This window comes from Seriola dumerili, unplaced genomic scaffold (genome assembly GCF_002260705.1).
Source record: "Seriola dumerili isolate Sdu_G_001 unplaced genomic scaffold, Sdu_1.0 BDQW01000149.1, whole genome shotgun sequence".
Lineage (NCBI taxonomy): Eukaryota > Metazoa > Chordata > Actinopteri > Carangiformes > Carangidae > Seriola > Seriola dumerili.
This window is the reverse complement of record NW_019174404.1, coordinates 13,911,472-13,932,392: the sequence shown is the minus strand read 5'-3', so window position 1 is coordinate 13,932,392 and position 20,921 is coordinate 13,911,472. Positions and strand designations below refer to the sequence as shown.

General features: G+C 42.4%; 1 protein-coding gene across 1 annotated transcript in view; it reads left to right on the top strand.

Moving 5' to 3' along the window:
- Positions 1-20,921, top strand: part of LOC111225977 (ryanodine receptor 3-like) — an 81,317-nt gene that overhangs the window by 11,463 nt on the left and 48,933 nt on the right. The window contains exons 8-26 of the mRNA XM_022751046.1: positions 904-997; positions 1,934-2,008; positions 2,638-2,794; positions 3,433-3,597; positions 4,067-4,188; positions 5,145-5,325; positions 6,400-6,535; positions 8,010-8,105; positions 8,459-8,577; positions 10,165-10,298; positions 10,985-11,226; positions 11,535-11,727; positions 14,067-14,283; positions 14,365-14,469; positions 16,697-16,800; positions 18,341-18,424; positions 18,824-18,983; positions 20,462-20,609; positions 20,719-20,921. Coding sequence (XP_022606767.1) covers positions 904-997; positions 1,934-2,008; positions 2,638-2,794; positions 3,433-3,597; positions 4,067-4,188; positions 5,145-5,325; positions 6,400-6,535; positions 8,010-8,105; positions 8,459-8,577; positions 10,165-10,298; positions 10,985-11,226; positions 11,535-11,727; positions 14,067-14,283; positions 14,365-14,469; positions 16,697-16,800; positions 18,341-18,424; positions 18,824-18,983; positions 20,462-20,609; positions 20,719-20,921 — 2,735 coding nt within the window. The remainder of the gene's footprint in view (positions 1-903; positions 998-1,933; positions 2,009-2,637; positions 2,795-3,432; positions 3,598-4,066; positions 4,189-5,144; positions 5,326-6,399; positions 6,536-8,009; positions 8,106-8,458; positions 8,578-10,164; positions 10,299-10,984; positions 11,227-11,534; positions 11,728-14,066; positions 14,284-14,364; positions 14,470-16,696; positions 16,801-18,340; positions 18,425-18,823; positions 18,984-20,461; positions 20,610-20,718) is intronic.

The window sequence follows — 20,921 nt, the reverse complement described above, 5'->3', positions numbered from 1 at the left end:
AAAAGGCTGTCAGACACACGTGAATTAGAAAACATGTCTTATAGGAGCTATTTGTAAGTTTTGCTATGGCTACAAAGCTAGCGTTAGCGTTAACAGCTGTTTACTTACCAGTCTAGAAGAAACATCGCCAATTCAGCATCAAACTTCATTCCTTTACTCGCCAAGAGCTGTCTCCGGCGGTGGAAAACAGCACTAGCGTTACCTGTGGTCTCAATCACGTTTTTTCTTCTACTGAAGTTAGCACGCTAACCAGCGAGCCCCGGGCCATCTCGTCACTTTCTGATAGCGACTCACTGTAGCCTCCAGATGTAGCGCTGTTCAGAGGGGGAATTATAACCTCTTGTCTTGTAAACGAAACAAGCGCCAATCACCAGCGCTCACTCCAAACCACGTTTTGCGGCAGAGAAAACTTACAAATAGTTTAAGATGGTTTCAAGTTTCTACTAAGTAGTCAAGGAAAAGCAACAAAAGACACAAAACACTTCTCTTAAATTCATTTAACACCCTCGGAATCAATTATTATGTAATAAAAAAAAATTTTTTAGTTTAGTTTAGTTAGTAGTTTAGTTTTTTGAATTGTGGATCTGATGATTCCAGTCTAAAAGTAGACATTTTTGTGGCTTTGACCATGCCCAGCATTAATACTTATCGGTGGATATATGGGAAACACTTTGTCATAATTGGATCTGGATTTATTTCTTGAGTCTTTCAGAAACCCACCTAAAATACAAAAGTGCTCCCTAAATTTGTAACCCACTTTTGTGATCTAGATAGTCCTACTTTCCAGATTGCATCTCTGAGATGACCAGTATTCACAGTGGAGGCAAAAGCAGCAGCTAAAACAGGAAATTAAATACCTAGAGCCACCCATGTCTTAATCCTCTGTCCTTCCTCTTCCTATAGGCTACCTGCTGGGCGGTCATGTGATGCGGCTGTTCCATGGACACGATGAGGTAGTGACCATCCCGGGATCAGACCAGAGTGAAGAGCAGCAGAGGTGTGAAACACAGCAAACGTTGAACAAACAAGATTACACTGAAGTGTTGGGGGGTTCACCCTTTAGTGAAAGTGAAGCTGTTGCATAGCATATGAGAAGCTAACTGACCTGTGAGTTACCCATGGTTCCTCAGCTTCCACCTCGCTTCATAAAAATGCCCGTGGCCGGCGTAACCCTCGGCTCTCCAGGGAGCCGAGATGGCTGCTGTGTTATTTTTATCTCCAGTATTGCTGCTTAGTGCTAACACAGATAGGGTAGGCTGCAGAAAAATGGCACACTGGGCTTGAAGTGGGTCAAAACAGTGGGCAAGGTCCATACACATTCAGCCAGGTGCCAGGAGATGAGTACATCTACATGAGTGCACACACACACACACACACACACACACACACACACACACACACACACACACACACACGGTCTATTTTTAGAACAGGGCATGGCAAACATGGGGGCGGGATTTGATATAAATTTCCAGCTTTGGCTTTTCTCCTAGTGTTGTCCTTGAAATTCAACAGGAACATGTTTTTTTAGAGGTCTTATGTTTTTCTGGGGCAGATCACACACACTCCAAGCTGTCAGCAGGAGGGATGATGAGCGATTTCTTTTATCTTTGGACCCAGTCACCCATATCACTGATAGACAGTGTAGCTGTGAGTTATCAGGGCGCACATGTCTCTGTTTGAAGGATGTGACGCTGTAGTCTGCAGAGTAAATACAGCCCATGCTTCAGCGTGTGTGTGTGTGTGTGAGTGTGTGTGACTACGTGTCTGAATTGAACATCCTCCCAGTGAATATCAGTGTGACAAATGAGAGTAAACAAGTGGTGTTCTTCTAAGCCAGGATGAATGACCTTGACAGTATCAGTGGTGGCTAGACGTTTAAAGCATCCACAGACAGACCACCCACCCACTCACGCTTCTCTGGCATCCCCAGGATAGTCAACTATGAGACGGGTAATGCCGGCGCCAAGGCCAGGTCCTTGTGGAGGCTGGAGCCACTCAGAATCAGGTGGGTTGTGTTTCACGTGATCTGTTATATATTCCCTTCCTTTCTGCCTCTCACTTCGTACTTTATTTCTTTCATTTTCCATCATTCTCCTTTTTTTCCCATCTCACCTTTTTCTTGCTGTCTGCTGTCTCCGCTTTCTATTTTTTCTCCCTACACCCATTTGTCCTTTCCACTCTCTCACCACCTATGATTTAATGCTGCACTGTGGCCTCTCTGTCTCTTTTTCCCTCCCTCCCTCTTTCTTCTTTCATTCTGTCCCTCTCCTTGTCTCTTTCAAGTCTTTGATCCTATCTCTTTTTTTTTTTTTACAGTCTTACAGGGATGCAGCCTTTCCTTTTTCTATTCCACGTCTTGTGTCAAATATGATGTTTGTCACATTTATCGTGCTTTTTGACCCTGTTTTGTTTTGAATTTCCTGAATAGAATCAAAGAGAAATGATGAGAGAAATGATTTAAGTTATTTGCTAATTATTCTACCACAGGGTGCGACAGATAATTAACAGCTTGCAGCAATGTTTAGATCAACTAATTAGCAGATATTAGGCTTCAGGGCTTATGAAATACAACCTTTTTCTTCTTGTATGTTTGCATGTGTGCTTCATTTTAATATGTGGGTTTGACCTTGACAGCTGGAGTGGGAGCCACATCCGCTGGGGCCAGCCTTTCCGACTGCGCCACCTGACCACTGGTCACTACCTGGCCCTGACCGAGGACCGGGGGTTGGTGCTGCAGGACCGAGAGAAGTCCGACACCGTCGCCACAGCCTTCTGCTTCAGAGTCTCTAAGGCAAGGACACACAGACACAAGGGCACGAACACACATGAAGATGCACGCGCTCGACTCCCCGCTGTTCCTCAAGGTGACCTGTTTCATACAGGATCAACCGCACACTTCCTCATTAAGTGCCACCGCGAAGGCGTTACAAAGGACCTCCTCGAAAACCTTCACAAATGAACCGCCCACTCTCCTTGGACTGGAAAATCACCATTTTTTTCAAGGACAATGAAAATTACAAGAATTATTGGACCAATGAAAGCTGCGCCACAGAGGTTAATTTAGCTGATCTTGCCGACTCTGACTGAACCGACCATTTAGCCGTACTCTGTAATGGAGTTTCTAGATATGGCCGGTGATTGTGAGCCTATTAGTGACCCCTCCAATGTGGATTTAAAGCAGGTATTATAGAATGTAAGTGAAGTCATTTATCATAGGACTTTTCATGTCGATCATGGGTTGCAGTGATCCTAATAGCGGAACAAATACAATCACTGTGATGGATAGAACCATAAACGGCAGATGCTGTTGACATTTGGGTGGTGGTTTGATTAAAAACAAATCTGCATGTGGTATCTCTCTATGTGCACATGTATTGTGCGTCTCACACTGACAGCTTTGACGTGTTCTTTTTCTCGTCCCCTGTGCAGGAGAAGCTGGAGCAGAGCCCCAAGCGGGACATCGAGGGCATGGGGGTGGCGGAGATTAAATACGGGGACTCACTCTGCTTCATCACGCACGTGGCCACGGGACTCTGGCTCTCCTATCAGGCACCTGATGTCAAATCTGCCCGTCTGGGTCCCCTCAAGAGACGAGTGAGCCGAGACAAACACAAGCACACACCGTTCTGTCTTCGACTTAGAATGCAAAGCGTGCACAAAAACAAACAAAATTAATAAATGAGATTCCTTGGAGCAGATAATTATTTTTGGGGTAATGAGCTGATTGAGTTAAGGTGATTGTCTATTAGTTTGTATCTCTACCTCGACTAAATATAAACCTTGTCCCTTGGCTACTGTGGCAGAAGTGATAGAGGTGTGCGCGCGATAATGTGTATGACGATGTGTCCTCCATGTAAACACAGCCAGATAGCCTGTAGTGTCAGCACCTGTGTTCCAGACATTGTGGCTCATTGCTGGCTGAGGACGACTGGAGGCTTTTTCTCCTTTAAATGTCTTTCCTCTTTCCTTTTTTTTTTTTTTTTTTTGTTCCTTCTCCCTGTTTCCCATTATCGTCTCATAGCAGTGTCTCACACTCTTTTTCTCTCTGTGACGCCTTCACAAGGCGTGTCTACATTCTGAAGGTCACATGGATGACGGGTTGACCCTGCAGCGCTGTCAACACGAAGAGTCCCGCGCAGCACGCATTATCCGCAACACCACCCTGCTCTTCAACAGATTCATCAGGTAGGTCGAGAAAAAAGAAAACGCTGCTAAATTCCTCACTGGTGTCAGTCAGTGACGTGATCGCACAAATTGCCCAATTAAACCAAATTACAGTCCACATTTGTCCTGAGCCACTTTATTATGGTAATGAAGTGTCCTGTCAGTGGTACAAGTTACGTAAGCACCACACTGATGATGGTAGAGCATAGTTAGTACAAGTGATCAAACAAAAACTCCCCAACATCACTTCATCACCAAATTATAGCTGAGTCTGAGGAAAACCAGACATCTGAAAGCCCCACAGACTCTCACACAGTCCTGATGTAACGTCCCTGCTGATTGTCAATGTACCCGCCGGAGAGTTCAACTCTGGGCCTGTGAGTTTTGACTGAGTGGAGTGCCAGAGCCCCAGACAGCTCACTCAGTGGTCCAGTCATGCGTTTCCAAACGGCAAACACTGAAGCGGCGTCACGGCTATGCACGGCCAGGTCTGGAAAAAGGCAGCCGTGGAGCACGTAAGTGGATGCCTCCAGTACCCTTATTTGTTATCAAATGGCCCGCTGTCCCCCCGGGGTTGGGCTCAGGGGCACTCATGGCGGCAACATGTGAGAGAGTCTGTCAGCCCCAACCCCCTCCCCTCGCCCCCGCCCCCTGCGGCTGTGACACATACATCTCCCCGCACCCCTCCCACGCGTACAACAGGAGCTATTTTTAGCAGGCCAGCGGAAATCAGCATTTCAGCATGAATGAACCTGTGGGCCAAACATTGTGTTAGTCATCACAGCTTCAGCTCAAGTCGGCTCAGCCTCCCAGTCAGAGTGTATTTACCTGAGGTTAAATGCATTTGTGATGAATGGGAGTATTTTTAAAACCACACATGGTCACAAACGTCAGTAGGGGACGGCTGTCGTGTTTGAATTAGGGGTTTTTCTTGTGTATATTGATGATTTTATGCTCCTCCTGTCTCCCCCTCCCAGAGACCTAGACTGTCTGGGTCTTAAGAACAGGGCACTGGTCGCCCTGCCTGTCGAGGAGGTGCTCCAAACTCTCAATGACCTCATCACCTATTTCCAGCTCCCTGACGCTGAGCTGGAGCACGAAGAGAGGCAGATCAAACTGCGCTCGCTCAAGAACCGACAGAATCTATTCAAACAGGAAGTGAGTTTCACCATGGAGGAAGGCGTAGCAAACTAATAGTCCATGAAATATCAATTAGTAATACCGTGTGCTGTTCTGCAGTGCAGCAAAAAATATTACAAACCCAGAGTGAAGGGCTGTGATTGAGGTAATTCTAGTAAGCGACTGCACATAGGAGTGAGCCGAGAGCAGCGGCGAAGCTGCAAAAAGGAAAAAAAAGTATGTGAAAGGCTGAAGCAATTGATTCTTTGAGGTGTGTTTCAATGCCATCTTGTATTTGGAGGCACTGCATTTGAAGGTGTCAGCAGCTTTGGTGTTATAAGTTTTCCTGAGGCTGGCACAAGTGCACTGAAGCTTTCTGCTAAGCCTCTAAGACCTAAATTGCTTTCATCAATTACGGAATGTCAGCTGCCTTACTGGAGGGGGGCTCTATGATGTCAACTATCCAAACTCTTCCTAACTCTAATAGGCTACAACAATGTGTCACCGTAGCCTCAAGCCAACATGAATGTATATTAGCTAAATGGAATACATGTACTTTTTTTTTATTTATTTTTTTTTTACAAATATTAGCATAAAACACATTGCAAATTATGCACATTTCAGCAGTTCAGCTTTCATCTTATTTACCTGTCTTTCCGTGCTAATACACCAAAATAGCACATCTCTGTCCCACCCCTAATATATTGCATTAAGAAGGTCAATTTGTCACTGCAGACGGCTGACTCGTGATTTTTCCTGACATTATAAATCATCTGAAATTTCCATTTTGTCTTTTTAATGCCCCCCATTTAGCATATCTGATCACTATAGATATTTCTCTGTAATATAAATCACCATGACACGGCCACCAAATGAGACAGGAGAGAGCCATAGGGCTGCGTTCAGGATGGTCAACTAATTTAATACTGCAGGAAAAGATTTGGCCAAATTACACTATTCTATTAATAAAAAACAGCTTGTCTTTGCTATCAGATGTACAGTATTTCAATGTTTAAAATGCATATATTCCATATTTATGTTTTTTTCATGTATATGTATGTGGATATATTAATCAATCAATCAATCAATGGTGGATCACTGTGTATTTCCAAGGGCATGCTGACTCTGGTTTCCAACTGTATCGACCGTCTGAACGTGTACAACAGTGCGGCCCACTTTGGAGAGTGTGCCGGGTCTGAAGCCGGAGCAGCCTGGAAAGATATTCTCAATCTGCTGTACGAGCTGCTGGGTAAGAAGCCCCTCTACCATACACACACACACACACACACACACACACACACACACACACACACAGACATATGTATGTACAAACACGCACACACACTTAAACTGATTCCCCACTGTAATCAATCACAGAGACGAGAGTCGTCGTTTGAGGATAAAGTAGCTGCGAACGCGGCGGCTCAGTGGTGATGAAGAACTGTGCTGACCTGGTATTTAACCGGCCATTTACAGACGCTTCAGTCTGGAGGATTGAATTCCGAGGGTGCCAGAATTCAAACAGCCCAACAAATACACACAGACACACAACACACATGCGCACACACCATAGATACTCCCATCTCTAATACTCACGTTCTCTCATTGTCGGGGAAAAGACTTGGCGGCACGTGGCCCGCTCTGTACAAAAGAGCTTTCCAGTTTATATGATGTGCTTCCAGGGCACCAGCCCAATAAGATCAGTCGTCACACACCCCGACACACACATACGCACAAACATTTTGGCTGTTTGGTCATTGTATGTCAATTCTCATCACTGCCTATGCTGTTTTCTGTTTTGTTTACTAGCTCTTGCTGTGCTCTTAATGTTCCTATAGACCAATGTCATCAGTCCTGACTTTCCAAACTCGCTTTAACGTCTTGCACTGCTAGCATATGCTCTGTCAAATATAGACGTAGCTCACTAAAATGACATGGCAGGGAAAACAATATATATATATATATATATATATATTTAATTTTTTTTTCCTGTCCTTCTCTGTCTGAAAATCCTGCCGTGTTGTATCTGATGAATACAATGTTAGGCTTGAATATTTCCACTTCACTTCATTTGTTATGGCATAAAAGATGCATTTGTGGGCAGAAAAATATTGAGCAGGTGTGATTTTCTTCTTGTCATGTTTTGGATATCTCACATTCTGGATAGCCTTTATGTAAAGTTAATCTTTCATCCAGCAACGCTGAAGCCCCTCTGCCCACCAAGTGTGTCCTTCACACTCTTATTTACACTGATTTCACCTCCTGGCTCATATTAGAGTTCCAGCCACGTTCCTCTCTTCTCCTGTTCCCTCCTCCACGCACATCTGCTCCGGCACAACGCTAAGTGGATTTGGGATGCCTCCCTCCTTTCTTCCCCGACTGTCTGTGTTAGGTGACCCTGTCTTTTTTTTTTCTTTTTTTTTTCTTTTTTGCTAGGACATATGTGGGTGTGTTTGTCCGCATGTGTTTATGTCTTTTCTCTCCTTGTTTCGTTCCCTTCTCTCTATCTGAGGCATCTTCCAAATTAATATGTATAAGGGTGTCAGAACCTCTCGCCTTCCTTGGCTTTGGGTGTGCATTTATGGTGTCCACCTTTGGGTGACATTGTTTTTGCTGATGTGTAAGAAGTGCGATTTGGCAGTGCACTGAAGGGGATCCATAGAACCACTTGGAACAACACTGTCAATTTTGAGTCACGCACACTATTCCCTTCTACCCTGCAGCGGCGTTAATCCGAGGGAACAGGAACAACTGCACGCAGTTCTCCAACAACTTGGACTGGCTGGTGAGCAAGCTGGAGAGACTGGAGTCTTCTTCAGGTATCCTCATTATTATTCTCACACACACTGAGGCTTCAGTTAGACAGCATTGTGAGATACTCTGCGTTTTTTCTGACTGAGACATCACAAAACTATCAAATTCCTTTGGTGACAATCCAGCTCTCCTCAACAGGGACACGAAGTCTTAAAAGATGTAAAAAAAAAAAAAAAATGACACTGCTTCCTTGAGAAATGATATAGGTGCCTCTGCTTTTTAAATGTATAGTTAGGAATGTACTAGCAGCACTGAGTGTTCCCTGTTGATCTATGTGGATGTCTCTTTGACGAGTGTCCTCTTTTGTGTCTTTCTCCTCTGCTGGTGTTAACTAATTGATGAATTTGCGGTTGCGCAGGCATCCTGGAAGTTCTGCACTGCATTCTAATTGAGAGCCCCGAGGCCCTCAACATCATCCAGAGAGGACACATTAAGTCCATCATATCCCTGCTCTACAAGCACGGACGCAACCACAAGGTGAGCAGCAAGTAGTGCTACTACAGTCAAGTGTTGATGTAGGGTACTATCTCTGCTGTGATATGAATTAATGACACATCTGGGCTCCATCTTTGTGTATAATGTGGTTGCGCTACATGGAGAATGTTGCACGTTGATCCCAAGTTGTAAATTAGGGTGAGAATAAGTTTGTGGTGTTGGTGGAAAGAAACCACATACTGAAAATACAGAATTGCAGTTAAGAATAAAATAATTAAAAATATGGGCGATTCACTTCCTAGCTGAGAGTCAGACAAGAAGATGCCACGCACGCACATCTGTAAGGTAAATATGTAGCTGGAGCCCGCAGCCAGTTAGCTTAGCTTAGCATAAAGACATAAGGACTGGAAACAGGGGGAGACAGCTAACCTGGCTGTCCAAACATAATAATATCTACCAACCAGCGCCTATATCTTGGTCAGGGCCAGTAACTTCCACGTGTCTCAGCCAGTTGCCTGGAAGCTGCTCCTAGCCAAGAAAAATAATCCGGTACATAACCTACAGTTTAATGGAAAATTGTCATTTATACACTGTAGTTTTTGTGCGTAGAGCTTGAGAGGAGCTGGTGAGTGGACTTTGTTACATAACTTCGACAGAACCAGGCTAGCTGTTTCCTCTTGTTTCCAGTCTTTAAACTAAGCTAACCTGCTGCTGGCCCCAGCTTCACTTCTACCTGAAGGTGAGACTGGTATTAATCTCGTCATCCAACTCTGAGTAAGAAATGAAATAAATGTATTTCCCGAAAGGTCAAACTGTTCCTTTATGATGTGTAGGGGAAAAAAAGTGAGATGTTGTCAGAAATGTTTACTCAAGCAAGAAAGCAGACGAAATGCAGTGAAAGTGCCTTCTGCCTGTTTGTCTTGTATCCAGTCATCTCCAGTTCCTTTCCTCATTAGGCCAAAGCAGTTCACTGGATGCACATTAATTTCCATAACAGTTCCCTTTGGGCCTCTTTGTCACTGATTCTTCTCTTTAGCTACTAATTCATTGAACTTACCTTTACCCCCAGCATACAAACTTCTATCTTTGACAGAGGCTTCCTGGAGGTTTGGTTGCTGTGCATCCCCATCATGAATCAATCACCTTAACAGTGAAATGAGATCAGGAGCAGGCAGTTAGCCGGCCTGGGTCATAAATCAGCCTAAATGTATCATTTTGCCATAGAAGCAGGAGAAAAGGGCCAATGATAAAGCGAAGGTGTTCTGGCCTGTCACCGTTGGCTGAGCTTCCCGGCCCATTTAATTCTACGGCTTTGTTAACCTAACATCAAAGGGATATTATTGGACATGTTTTTGCCCCCAATAAGCATCTCAGAGTAATTATGCAAGGGTTGCATGAAAAGGAGCTGACCCTAGAGCAGCAACTTGGACAGTGATTAGAGAAAAAGATAATTAGTCATTTCTTGAAAGGTATGGATTCATATCCAGGGTTTAATTGGGGAAAATGGGTCAGTGTGTAATCAGTTATTTAGGTGGGTGGGGGGTGGGTGGAAGGGGGTTGTTAATTGTGCTCTTCCTCGTGTTATTGTTGCTCATTTTCCTCCCTTGGTGCTTCCACTTCCTTTTTCAGATTCTGGATGTGCTTTGCTCGCTGTGTGTGTGTAATGGTGTAGCTGTGCGAACCAATCAGAACCTTATCTGTGATCACTTGCTGCCCAAGAGAGATCTGCTGCTGCAGACCCAGCTGGTCAATGATGTGCAGAGGTTAGAAAGCCATAAACGCACTATTCTTTCTTTCAACATTATGTTCCTCTGATATATTGATTTTAATTTTGATTTTTTTTCGTCAAAATTACGCTTAAAAAAAAAAACCTTAAACTGAGGAAGTTGGGTCTCATTTGAAGAAAATAACTGTGTTACCAAGTGACATTAAAACCTTAGGAATGTCTTAGTAGAGACCATTAAGTTCTGTTCATTCACCATTCCTGCCTTTGGACTGTGTAATTGAGTGTACAAGGTACACGTCTAAAACTACAACAACAAACTACTACAAGTGTGGTCGAGTACACTAAACAACATGGTCTGCAACTTGGAACGGCCTTTGGGCCTTTGAATCTCATATTATTCCCTATTAACTTTCAACCTTTCAACAGCGAGAAGAGGTATTTTGTTGAGGGTGAGATAATTTTAACTCTGATTTTATCTCAGATCTAATTGGATCGTTTTCTTGACACTAGCAAAGTAATCTGCTTTGCTCTGCCTTGTTTCAAGATATCACTTTTTAGGAACTTCCTGGACCAAATTCATTTCAAGCAAATTGAATGATCTTATCCTAAGGGCAGACTTTTTCATTAGTTTTACGAAAAAATAAGGTATTACAATTAAATACGAGAAGATCTTAAATTCCTCTGAGGGACGTCTAACAATTTTGTGTTTCACTTCATTGCCAGTATGAGACCGAATATCTTCCTTGGGGTGAGCGAGGGCTCAGCTCAGTATAAGAAGTGGTACTATGAGCTGATGATCGACCAGGTGGACCATTTTGTGACCAGCGAGCCCTCCCACCTGAGAGTGGGCTGGGCCAACGCTAAAGGATACGCTCCCTACCCTGGAGGAGGAGAGGGCTGGGGGGGCAATGGAGTTGGAGATGACCTCTACTCTTATGGTTTTGATGGACTCCACCTCTGGTCAGGTCAGTGTGAGGAGGAAAATTCTGTGTTTTTGTGTGTGTAGCTGAGATCATAATAAGCTCAAGCATTAAAAAGGAGTGGTAACCCTGGCTGTAGCCAGGGTTGTGTCTAGACAGAGTCAGTACCCTGCAGGGGCGATCTCCTTGCCCAGATTGTGAGTAACTGTGTGTACAAATATGTGTCCTGTGTGTATTTCTGTGTTTGTGTGTGTGTGTGTGTGTGTGTGAGAAAGACGTGATACGTGCCAGCATCACTCACTGGGCCATATTTCACATAACTCTGTGTGTGCATGTGTGTGTGTCATGAACAGGTCGTATCCCGCGGGCGGTTGCGTCCATGAACCAGCACATCCTGACCTCAGAGGATGTAGTGAGCTGTTGTCTGGACCTGGGAGCACCCAGCATCTCTTTCAGGATCAATGGACAGCCTGTCCAGGGCATGTTCGAAAATTTCAACACAGACGGCCTCTTCTTCCCTGTTGTCAGCTTCTCTGCAGGGGTCAAGTGAGTGTTTATTTGTCATTCCTGTGTGGTGACCGAGACGAGCAGACTCCCTAAAATTCTGAAATTCCTTGATAATGAATGAGATACACATGGAATAAATATATCAATATATATATCATATACAGTGTGTATATATGTATACACACTGTATATGTACACACTGAAACAAAATCTGCCTTGAAATCCATGTATTCTACCCACTCATTCCGATCCAAATGCATTAATCCTCAGGGCCTTCAGATTGGGCACAGGTAAAATATGCTGGCTTCATATTCCTCTCTGTTGCCATGGTGACCACAGATAGTGTGATTGACAAGACTTTAAAATGGAATTTCAGGCTCCAGCAGTTTTCCCTTGATTCCATGATTGACTCTTACTTTGTAGAGCAAAGCAGCATTTTGCATTTACAGCTTTCACTCTCTGAAACCCAGAGACACTTGACACCAAGAGACTAGTGTGATTTCATTTGGTCATGCAAGGGCTCAAAGAGTGAATTCATTTCTTACTGCCTGAAAATGAATTCTCAACAAGTAATACCATACCTGATAGAGTATGTGCAGTGGAAAGATAAGTTTCCTCTGAGGTGTATAGTAACATGTCATCCCCCCTCCCAAACATGCTGGAGAGTGCTCTCAGTTATTTCATCTTTGCCTGTTTGTGCTTTGTTTTCATTTATATAAGGAAAGAAAAGGGATTACAGCTGTGTATTACTTTCCAGTCTTTGGTGACATCACTTCCACATCTTCTCCTCTACAAACTACGTCACATTTAATAGCCTCATTGTTCTCCCACAGTATATATGATTTACAGAATTGATTTTTTTAAGCATCCGCTGTAGCCAAAGCTTCAGGAGTTCTTGAGTCTCCTTAAAAAGTGTGTCCAAGCTCTCTCCAACTATAGGTTTTTCAATTTGGAGTGAAAGATGGTGCTCAAGTGTCATTCTGCTCTTCTTTTCTGCTCACCCTTTTTACTCCTACCTTGGTATTTCCAACTCCCCTTTACTGCAGTCCTTGTTGCTTCTAACTCCAATGTTAACATTGTTAACACAATCCCCATGGAGTCACCAGATGCTTATTTTTTCTCATGTCAAGAAACCAAAACTTTCTGTAACCCTGAATTCTTGATGAGTGGCATAATAATATTATTTAACCGATTCCGACATGACAGTAAGTCACCCAGCTTTACTCTCTCAGGGTTCACATCACACTCCTGACTCTACTCATGTTAACTGTTAACACCCTCAACTGTTCCCATAAAACAACAGCCGAACAGCTAACTAAAATTACCCTGAGGCAAGGGGACATGAATAGGCAACTTGAATATTACACAACAACACCACATTAATTATTCTGTAAATAATTAAATAATAACTGGAAGTAATAATGCTAAACTGCAAAATCTGCCACAATCCAAAATAACATTGTGGAAAAATCCCAACTAGACATATGTAATTTATAAAGCTCAATTACACAACATAAATGACTAAAGCAAGATCAAGCTTAACATTTTACATATTTAATACTTAACATATTTTTGTCCTTAAAGTGTCTAAAAACACCTTAAAATTAACTTAAGATATTAACAAGTATTAAAATATCTTAATTACATTTGTTAGATAAGTTTCTCTCTGTAGCATGTCCATTCTTAGATTTATAGTACATAGAACATGGTTATTCACATTATTATACACTGCACTTTGTTTACTTCACCAAACACAGCTGATCTCAGTGCCCTCCTCCTATCTGCCTGTATTTCACCTGTGTCTTGGTATTGAGGATTTTCAGAGTCAACGCTCATTATCTCACATGGACAGCTCGACCTCATGACCACTTTTGGGTGGTTTGCGACACCTCTGAGCTCGTACTCGAACCTGACCCAGTGAACAGGGTGAACATCTCTGTGGAGATGAATGTGCCAGAAAATGACAGCCGCACATCTTCACCACTCAATAATTGAGGGGCTGCAGTGAGAATGGGCCTGGTTGCGTCACCACTACTACTTGAGTAGCTATTTTGGGTGGTCTCAGGAGAGTCTCTTCACTGTGATGGCCTGAGACGTTTTTTCAGTCCCAGAGCTAAACCTGTCCCTGTTAGAGCAGAGGCTGGAATTGATTGAAGTGGATTAAGAAGAGGAAAAGTAGTTATGTTTAGCTGCATGGCTGGTTTTCTTTTCACTGCCTGCTTCTTTCATTAATATAATCTGATAAATACATGATTAAAAATAAAATTTATATTTACACACGCATTCCTACCCATTAATTAACTTTTTTCCTCTTGCATGTTTTGTGTGTGTACAGTAACAGAATAAGGCAACACGTGACCTACATTTTATCTTTTAAGGGTGCGATTCCTTTTGGGTGGTCGACACGGCGACTTTAAGTTCCTGCCTCCGTCAAGCTACGCTCCATGTTATGAGGCTCTGCTGCCGAAAGAGAAGATGAAGGTCGAGCCGGTGAAAGAGTACAAGAGGGATATGGAGGGAGTCAGAGATCTGCTGGGCACCACCCAGTTCATGTCACAGGCCTCCTTCATCCCCACACCTGTGGAAACCAGCCAGGTAAGCTATCAGGAGTAGACCAGGGTGGTGATTACTGTTTAACTTTTAGATTCAGATTCATAATTTTTCCCGTTTCCTCAGATTGTGATGCCACCTCATTTGGAGAAGGTTCGGGACAAGCTGGCTGAGAACATTCATGAACTGTGGGGCATGAATAAGATTGAGCTGGGCTGGTCGTACGGCAAGGTGAGAAATATGCAGATTGTCCCTTTACTTTTATAATTCTCTTACAACAAGATCATCACTCTGGAGCAAAATATAAAAAAAAAAAAAAAAGCATAATCCATGCGTTTTTTACCATGTTTGTGGAGTAATAGACATCACAATTACACATTTCTAAACAAATTTAAGTTAAAAACCAGCTTGAAATGCATTAGTCGTTGCTAGTGTTAGAATTTAACCATCAAAAAAGCCTGTACGTCATCTTGCTTTCTCTTTTATAATTTGCGGTTCACACCAAAAAGAGGGTAAGTGGAAAGAACACTCATTTTCCATGTTCGATGCTTTTCATACCACTCATTTAGATACCTCATTCCAGTTTGTTTGTAGGTAGCAGAGTCATTGTGTTTGTGTTTTAGAATACAGTAAGTCATGAATTACAAAGTATTGTTTCACCCAAGGGCAGAACAGGATGTTTTGGCAATTTCAGTGCAGCAATAAACCAAGAGGAAAGCCTGTGTTTTAAGTGTGTGTCTCTAGTTTTTCCTCTCCCATTGAGAAGTCAATGGGGTGTCTAACTGATTCTTTAAAGACGTAATCCACCATCAAACTGTAAACCCAAAGGTTACGCCACCATCGAAATTCAAAACACAGGACAAGAGTCTGCTGTCACTCTGGAACGGATTGATTTCTTGGCTGGGCTCAGTAACTATCACTCTGTGCACAAACTACAGAGCTACAGGCAGCAGATGGTTAGCTTAGCTTAGCTTAGCAGAGGGAAACAGCTAGCATGGCTCTGTCCAATGTTCAAAAGGCTGCAAGAAACCAAAACCCCAGGAAGTTTCAGTTTGTTTAGAGATCAAAGTATGTAAACTAGTAAGCCTCAGAGGTGTTTGTTGTTTTTTTTTTTTTATTTTTTTTTTTTTACTTTGGACAGAGCCAGGCTAGCTGCTTCTCCCACTTTCAGTCTTTATGCTAAGTTACGCTAATCGTCTCCTGGCTCCAGCTGACAGACGTGAGGGTGGTGTTCATTTTCTCATCCAGCTAGTAGTGTATTTCCCGATATAATCTTATATTGTCTTACGTGCAATTTATAAAGGGAAAAATAAGAATAATTTGTCCTTTTCGTCGTCAAAGTACTCAGCGATGACTTTCTTGGTTTATTGTTTATTAGCTAAAGGATAAAGCCAAGTGACCTGTTTTGCCCATAAACGAACAGATATCAACACAAACAAGAACAAGGAACACAGCTCTTATGTCTATAATACAAACATATATATGAGAATCCTCCCTCTATAACTAATACTGCCAGCTTTTATACAGGCCTTCTCTTTGGCCAGCACAACAGCAGGATCCTTAATTTAGAATGAAGATATCTGTAAAGTGTTAGACCTGTTTAATAAATTGAAATCTGAATATTAACTTTTATTGTCAAGACGTTTTCTATACTGAAGCCGAGGGGTCAGAGCACTAACAATGTGTCAAACAGTTGTAAAACTTGTCAAGAGCTCGCCAAGATGCACATAGTAATAGATTTAAAGTGGATGTGGTTCCTCTGCAGCTCATTCGGGTGCTCTGTAGCTGTCGTGTATTGTGTTTAATTACAGCAGCATTCACAGAAGATGTCCTACGGTAGAGGGAACAAACAAAGTATTGTCTGTTATTTAGTCCTGGTTGCATATAAATACCTTTTTCATTTGTTGTTTGTTCCACAAATATAATTCTGCAAGAGGAAGAACTGCCAGAGAAGAGATTTCCCATTGAGTTCTTGTACTATTCACAAAAGAGCTGGCTGGTGTTCATTGGACCCACACACACAGCTGCATATCTGTACATAGCCCTGCATGTTTTCTTGGTAAACATCCACCATTGCCATGCCGCCTCCTCTGCGCAGCATTGCCAAGGGATTATTTGGCATAAAGTGCAGCCTCGAGAGAGGCATTACACCTCTCACTTGGTATTCCAGTTGTGCACCTTTCTATCTGCTCCAAGAAAACATGCTCCCTCGTTCCTCTTTCATAACATGTTCACTAGAGTAGACTGTCTTATCACTGCAACCAGTAGCACCCTGTATTCCCGTTCCCTTGTTAGTTCACAGTGACACAGTGACTTACAAGGCTGTGAGTTTCATATGCATATATTTAGTAAACTTTCCCACATGGTGTACATACATATGGAGCTATTGAAGATGCAATGCTGAAGGCTACAGAGGAAAGTTGAAATATTATTTCTGTGTTTTTTCTTTTTCTCACAGATAAGGGATGATAATAAGCGGCAGCATCCATGCCTGGTGGATTTCTCCAAGCTGCCAGAAACAGAAAAGAACTACAATCTGCAGATGTCAACAGAAACTCTGAAGTATGTTGAGCTTTATGGATTGATTTTCTCCTCGCTCCTTACTGTTGTGTTTGAAGAGAAGAAGAAAGAGAGTGTGGGAAGGAGTCAAATACAGAGGCAGACAGATTAATTACAGACAAGTTGTTTTGTTTGATTTAAACTGTTATTGATGAGCATTGTTTAGAAGCATCATATACATGACTAGAGGTAGATATAAACCTTAGTTGAAAATAGGTCAGTCAGCTCTTATGGAATATATTATTATGTCAGTGTAGAATATATACAGTGTTGATGTTTGATGTCCAACAGCGGTAGCGGCAGTGACAGCTTACGGTTGCTTTCAGTGTGGCAGCAGATATGCAGCACAGTGTGAGCAGAGCGTCTCTCTAACTCCACTGCCATGATTAAAAGGGTGCGTTGGATATACTGTATGTTGCAGTGAGGGGAGCGCGTCACATGAGTGTAGCAGCAGACTTAATTTTGCTGCCTGATGTAGCTTACAGGTTCATTTTTTATTTACACATGAGTAAACATTATTATGTGTAACCACTGTTTGTTTAATACAGTAATATTGAAATAAATTAAGTAGCTTATCTAATTTCAGTGTGACAGTATACCCCAGTCGAACATAGAGACTATTTGCTGTGAAATTCACCAGAGGAGTCGTTAATGGGCAGCTGAGGTTGTTGCTGAGCCAATAGAGTAATTATTATTTAACATTTATGCCTCCACATGTATATACTTCGTGTCTGCTTGGTCATTATTATTATTCAGTGTGTACTAATTATAATATACCACACACCGCACAAGATGATTTTGATGTGATGTGGATGTTCTCCTCCCCCCGTTTGGGAGTATGTATCTCTCATTACTCACAAAAACCTTGTAATGATTGTATCAAGACGCACCTGTAGGTGTAGAGCACAGTATAGAGCATCCTTTTTATTTTGACCAACTGGAAGAGTCATGGACAAATTGATTGACAAAGAAAACACTTTTGGAGGGGTTAGATTATATTTTCTTTAAGACAACAATATAATGTAGGTTCCTTACTTGAAGTTTAGGATATTCCCATTTTCACTGTTGCACCACTAAACAAAGTCTTACTCATAGTGTGTGATCCTTTTCCGCTTGTCAGCGCTCTACACAACATTTGGTTCTGCCCATAACAGTCCCAGTGAGACCTATTATAAGCGCTCTACATAAATGCTCTTTAAATGGTAAAGGAGAACGTTGAGGTTTGCTGCAATTAATCTTGATCTGCAGCAGTGGAAGATGCATCTGATGATGGGTTTCTGAGTGACATCAAACTCATTTTTACTGTCACTTTGTCCTCTCACAAGGTGTGAGGAAAATTTGTCAAAAGCGCTCCTCACCCAGCACATTTCCTCTGGGTGTTCTTTGGCCCTTTCTCTCCTGACAGATTAGGACATGCACAATTTCACCTATCACTGCTCCGTCTGAACACTCCCAACCACTCTATTGCTACTGTTGGATCCACATGTGCTGTCATATCAAAAGTAAGTAAGTTCTGAACTGTATGTTGTTTTTCCCTCCGCAGGACCCTGCTGGCATTGGGCTGTCGTGTAGTTCACGTGAATCCAAATGCTGAGGACTCCCTCAAGAAGATAAAACTCCCTAAGAAGTAAGAGTGCATTTTTTTATTTACTGTATACATTTCATCAGAATGCATATTTCTTATCTAAACGTAACCCAGTTCAGACTGTTAGAGATATAGTGAGGCATTATAATTTTACAAAATATTTAAAAGAAACAGTAGTTGTAGATTTATATTTTAACCATCAGTTGAAATATATAATACACCAAGCGATCTACAAATCAAAAGGTGTGTAAACCCAGTTAATGATCATCTGAAAATGTCCAGAAATATGAGAAAAGAGTTTTAAAAAAATGACTGTTAACATACTATATGTTCTGCTTTACACATTTATATCAGGCTATAAATGTGGGTAAACTTGTCCTGGTGGATTTACCCTGTATTACAGCCATAACTGAGGGAAAATTATCTTTTTCTTTCCTATAGCTACATGATGTCCAATGGCTATAAGCCATCTCCGCTGGACCTGTCTGACATAAAACTGACTCCGGGTCAGGAGCTGCTGGTGGACAAACTGGCAGAGAATGCGCACAATGTGTGGGCCAAGGACCGTATCAAACAGGGATGGACCTACGGCATCCAGCAGGTACGCTGGTGTGTTCATGTACAGTATGTTGAGACCAAAACTATCATTTTGGTGAAAAAAATCTCACCCTAAAAAAATATAATCAAGAAAACAAGTCTATTTTCTTAATATAATAATTAAAGACAAAGGGGCAAAGTTTTTATTCTTTCGTCTATCTTTATAATGTACTCAGTTTCTCCCTCATGATTCATTAATTTACCTCCCACGCGGTCTATACCAGTGCACATGTCAGTTTGTTTAGTCTGACATTTCCAAAGCTATAAGTCATCATTCAAGTCACAGTGAGATACTCTACAGTAAAGGGCAACAAGCCCCAAAACATATTATGCAGAACATATTGGATACAGCGTGTCCCCTCTCATCTGTTGACCAAACAAAAGCTAAAACTGTATAAACTGTGTATAGCTAGTCACCCCGGTATTGGGTGTATTTTTGCTACTGTCGCCCATGAAATTGGATATGACAGATTTTCCTGGAATGATAAATATTCCACTGCTTCACCCCCATTAATTTTTCATTTCAGTATGAAATAGATGTTTTAAAAACTAAACAAGTTTATGGCACCATTTTTGAAAGCAGTTCCTACTGTAGTTGTTGTTGGGGGTTGTTGGGGGGTTGTTTACTTAAAAGCCTTCATTTACATCTACATAGATAAAGAAATGAATATTGCACAATATCACCAAGTACAATCACTCTTTCTACATGTAGTGAGTAAAGTCTCATTCATTTTGCCCCATTTTAGAAATAATGTGGGAAAAAAAGAGACTGTCTATTTGAATGCTGGTCCCTGAGAGCAAGAGAAAGCTCATTTTTCCATTTGTACGTTCTGTGAAACCAGTAGGTTACACCCACTGATATCCACTTCAGTTTGCACAGTTTAACTCAATATCCAGATTTCTTAAGACAACGCACCTACATTATAGTTTATGTTAACACTTGGTTTGACCTTTTAACTCTCAGTATAGTTTGCTAATTAAACTTAATTGACTTTTTGTCCGTGTCCTCTTTACAGTTTGTAGATCCAGGGTCATGGTTGACAACACAAGACCAAACAACTGACCAGCGCTTTGGAAACAATGTCACATGGTTTTCAGTTAAACCCTTTAGTAATGGGAAAGCTGTTATGCCAGATAAAACAAACAGCCTGCGATCTTAATAAGCAAAGCGGGATTTCAAATGAACTGCTAGTAGTATTTATATAATACCTCCATGTTTTCACCCTGGCCCCCAGTGGGAGTTCTGTGAAACGGGAAATGACACAGGAAACATAGAGGAATGTAATGAGCAGCAGTAGCCCTTTGGCAATAAATGGCCAATTAATGTCTCAATCACTGGGATTGACTGCACTGTCATAGCAAACACAGTTGTACTACTGAGCTGGCTCTCTTGAGTCACAATTGATGAACTACACAGCGATAGTTGAGGGGGTTGGGGCTTGGTGCGTAAAATCGTCTCGAAACTGCATCCTCTCCCTGCAGGATCTGAAGAGTAAGCGCAACCCTCGCCTGGTTCCTTATGTTCTGCTGGATGAGCGCACCAAGAAGTCGAACAGGGACAGCCTCCGGGAGGCTATCCGCACCCTGATTGGCTATGGATACAACATTGAGCCCTCGGACCAAGAAGGCGGTGAGTTTAACTCATCCATTATCCGTTTCCTTATTTGTTGGGTCCTGATGCTTCCAGAAGCAGCAATCTACAATCTGACTCCGTGGCCATTCTCCCCACCGCCCTGCAGGACAAGTGGCTGAGCGGCTCAGCATCGACAAGATCCGCTTCTTCAGAGTAGAGAGGACGTACTCGGTGAAGACCGGGAAATGGTACTTTGAATTTGAGTCTGTGACGGGAGGAGACATGAGAGTGGGCTGGGCCAGGCCTGGATGTAAGCCAGATGTGGAACTTGGCACAGATGAGCTGGCTTTCGTCTTCGATGGATACAGG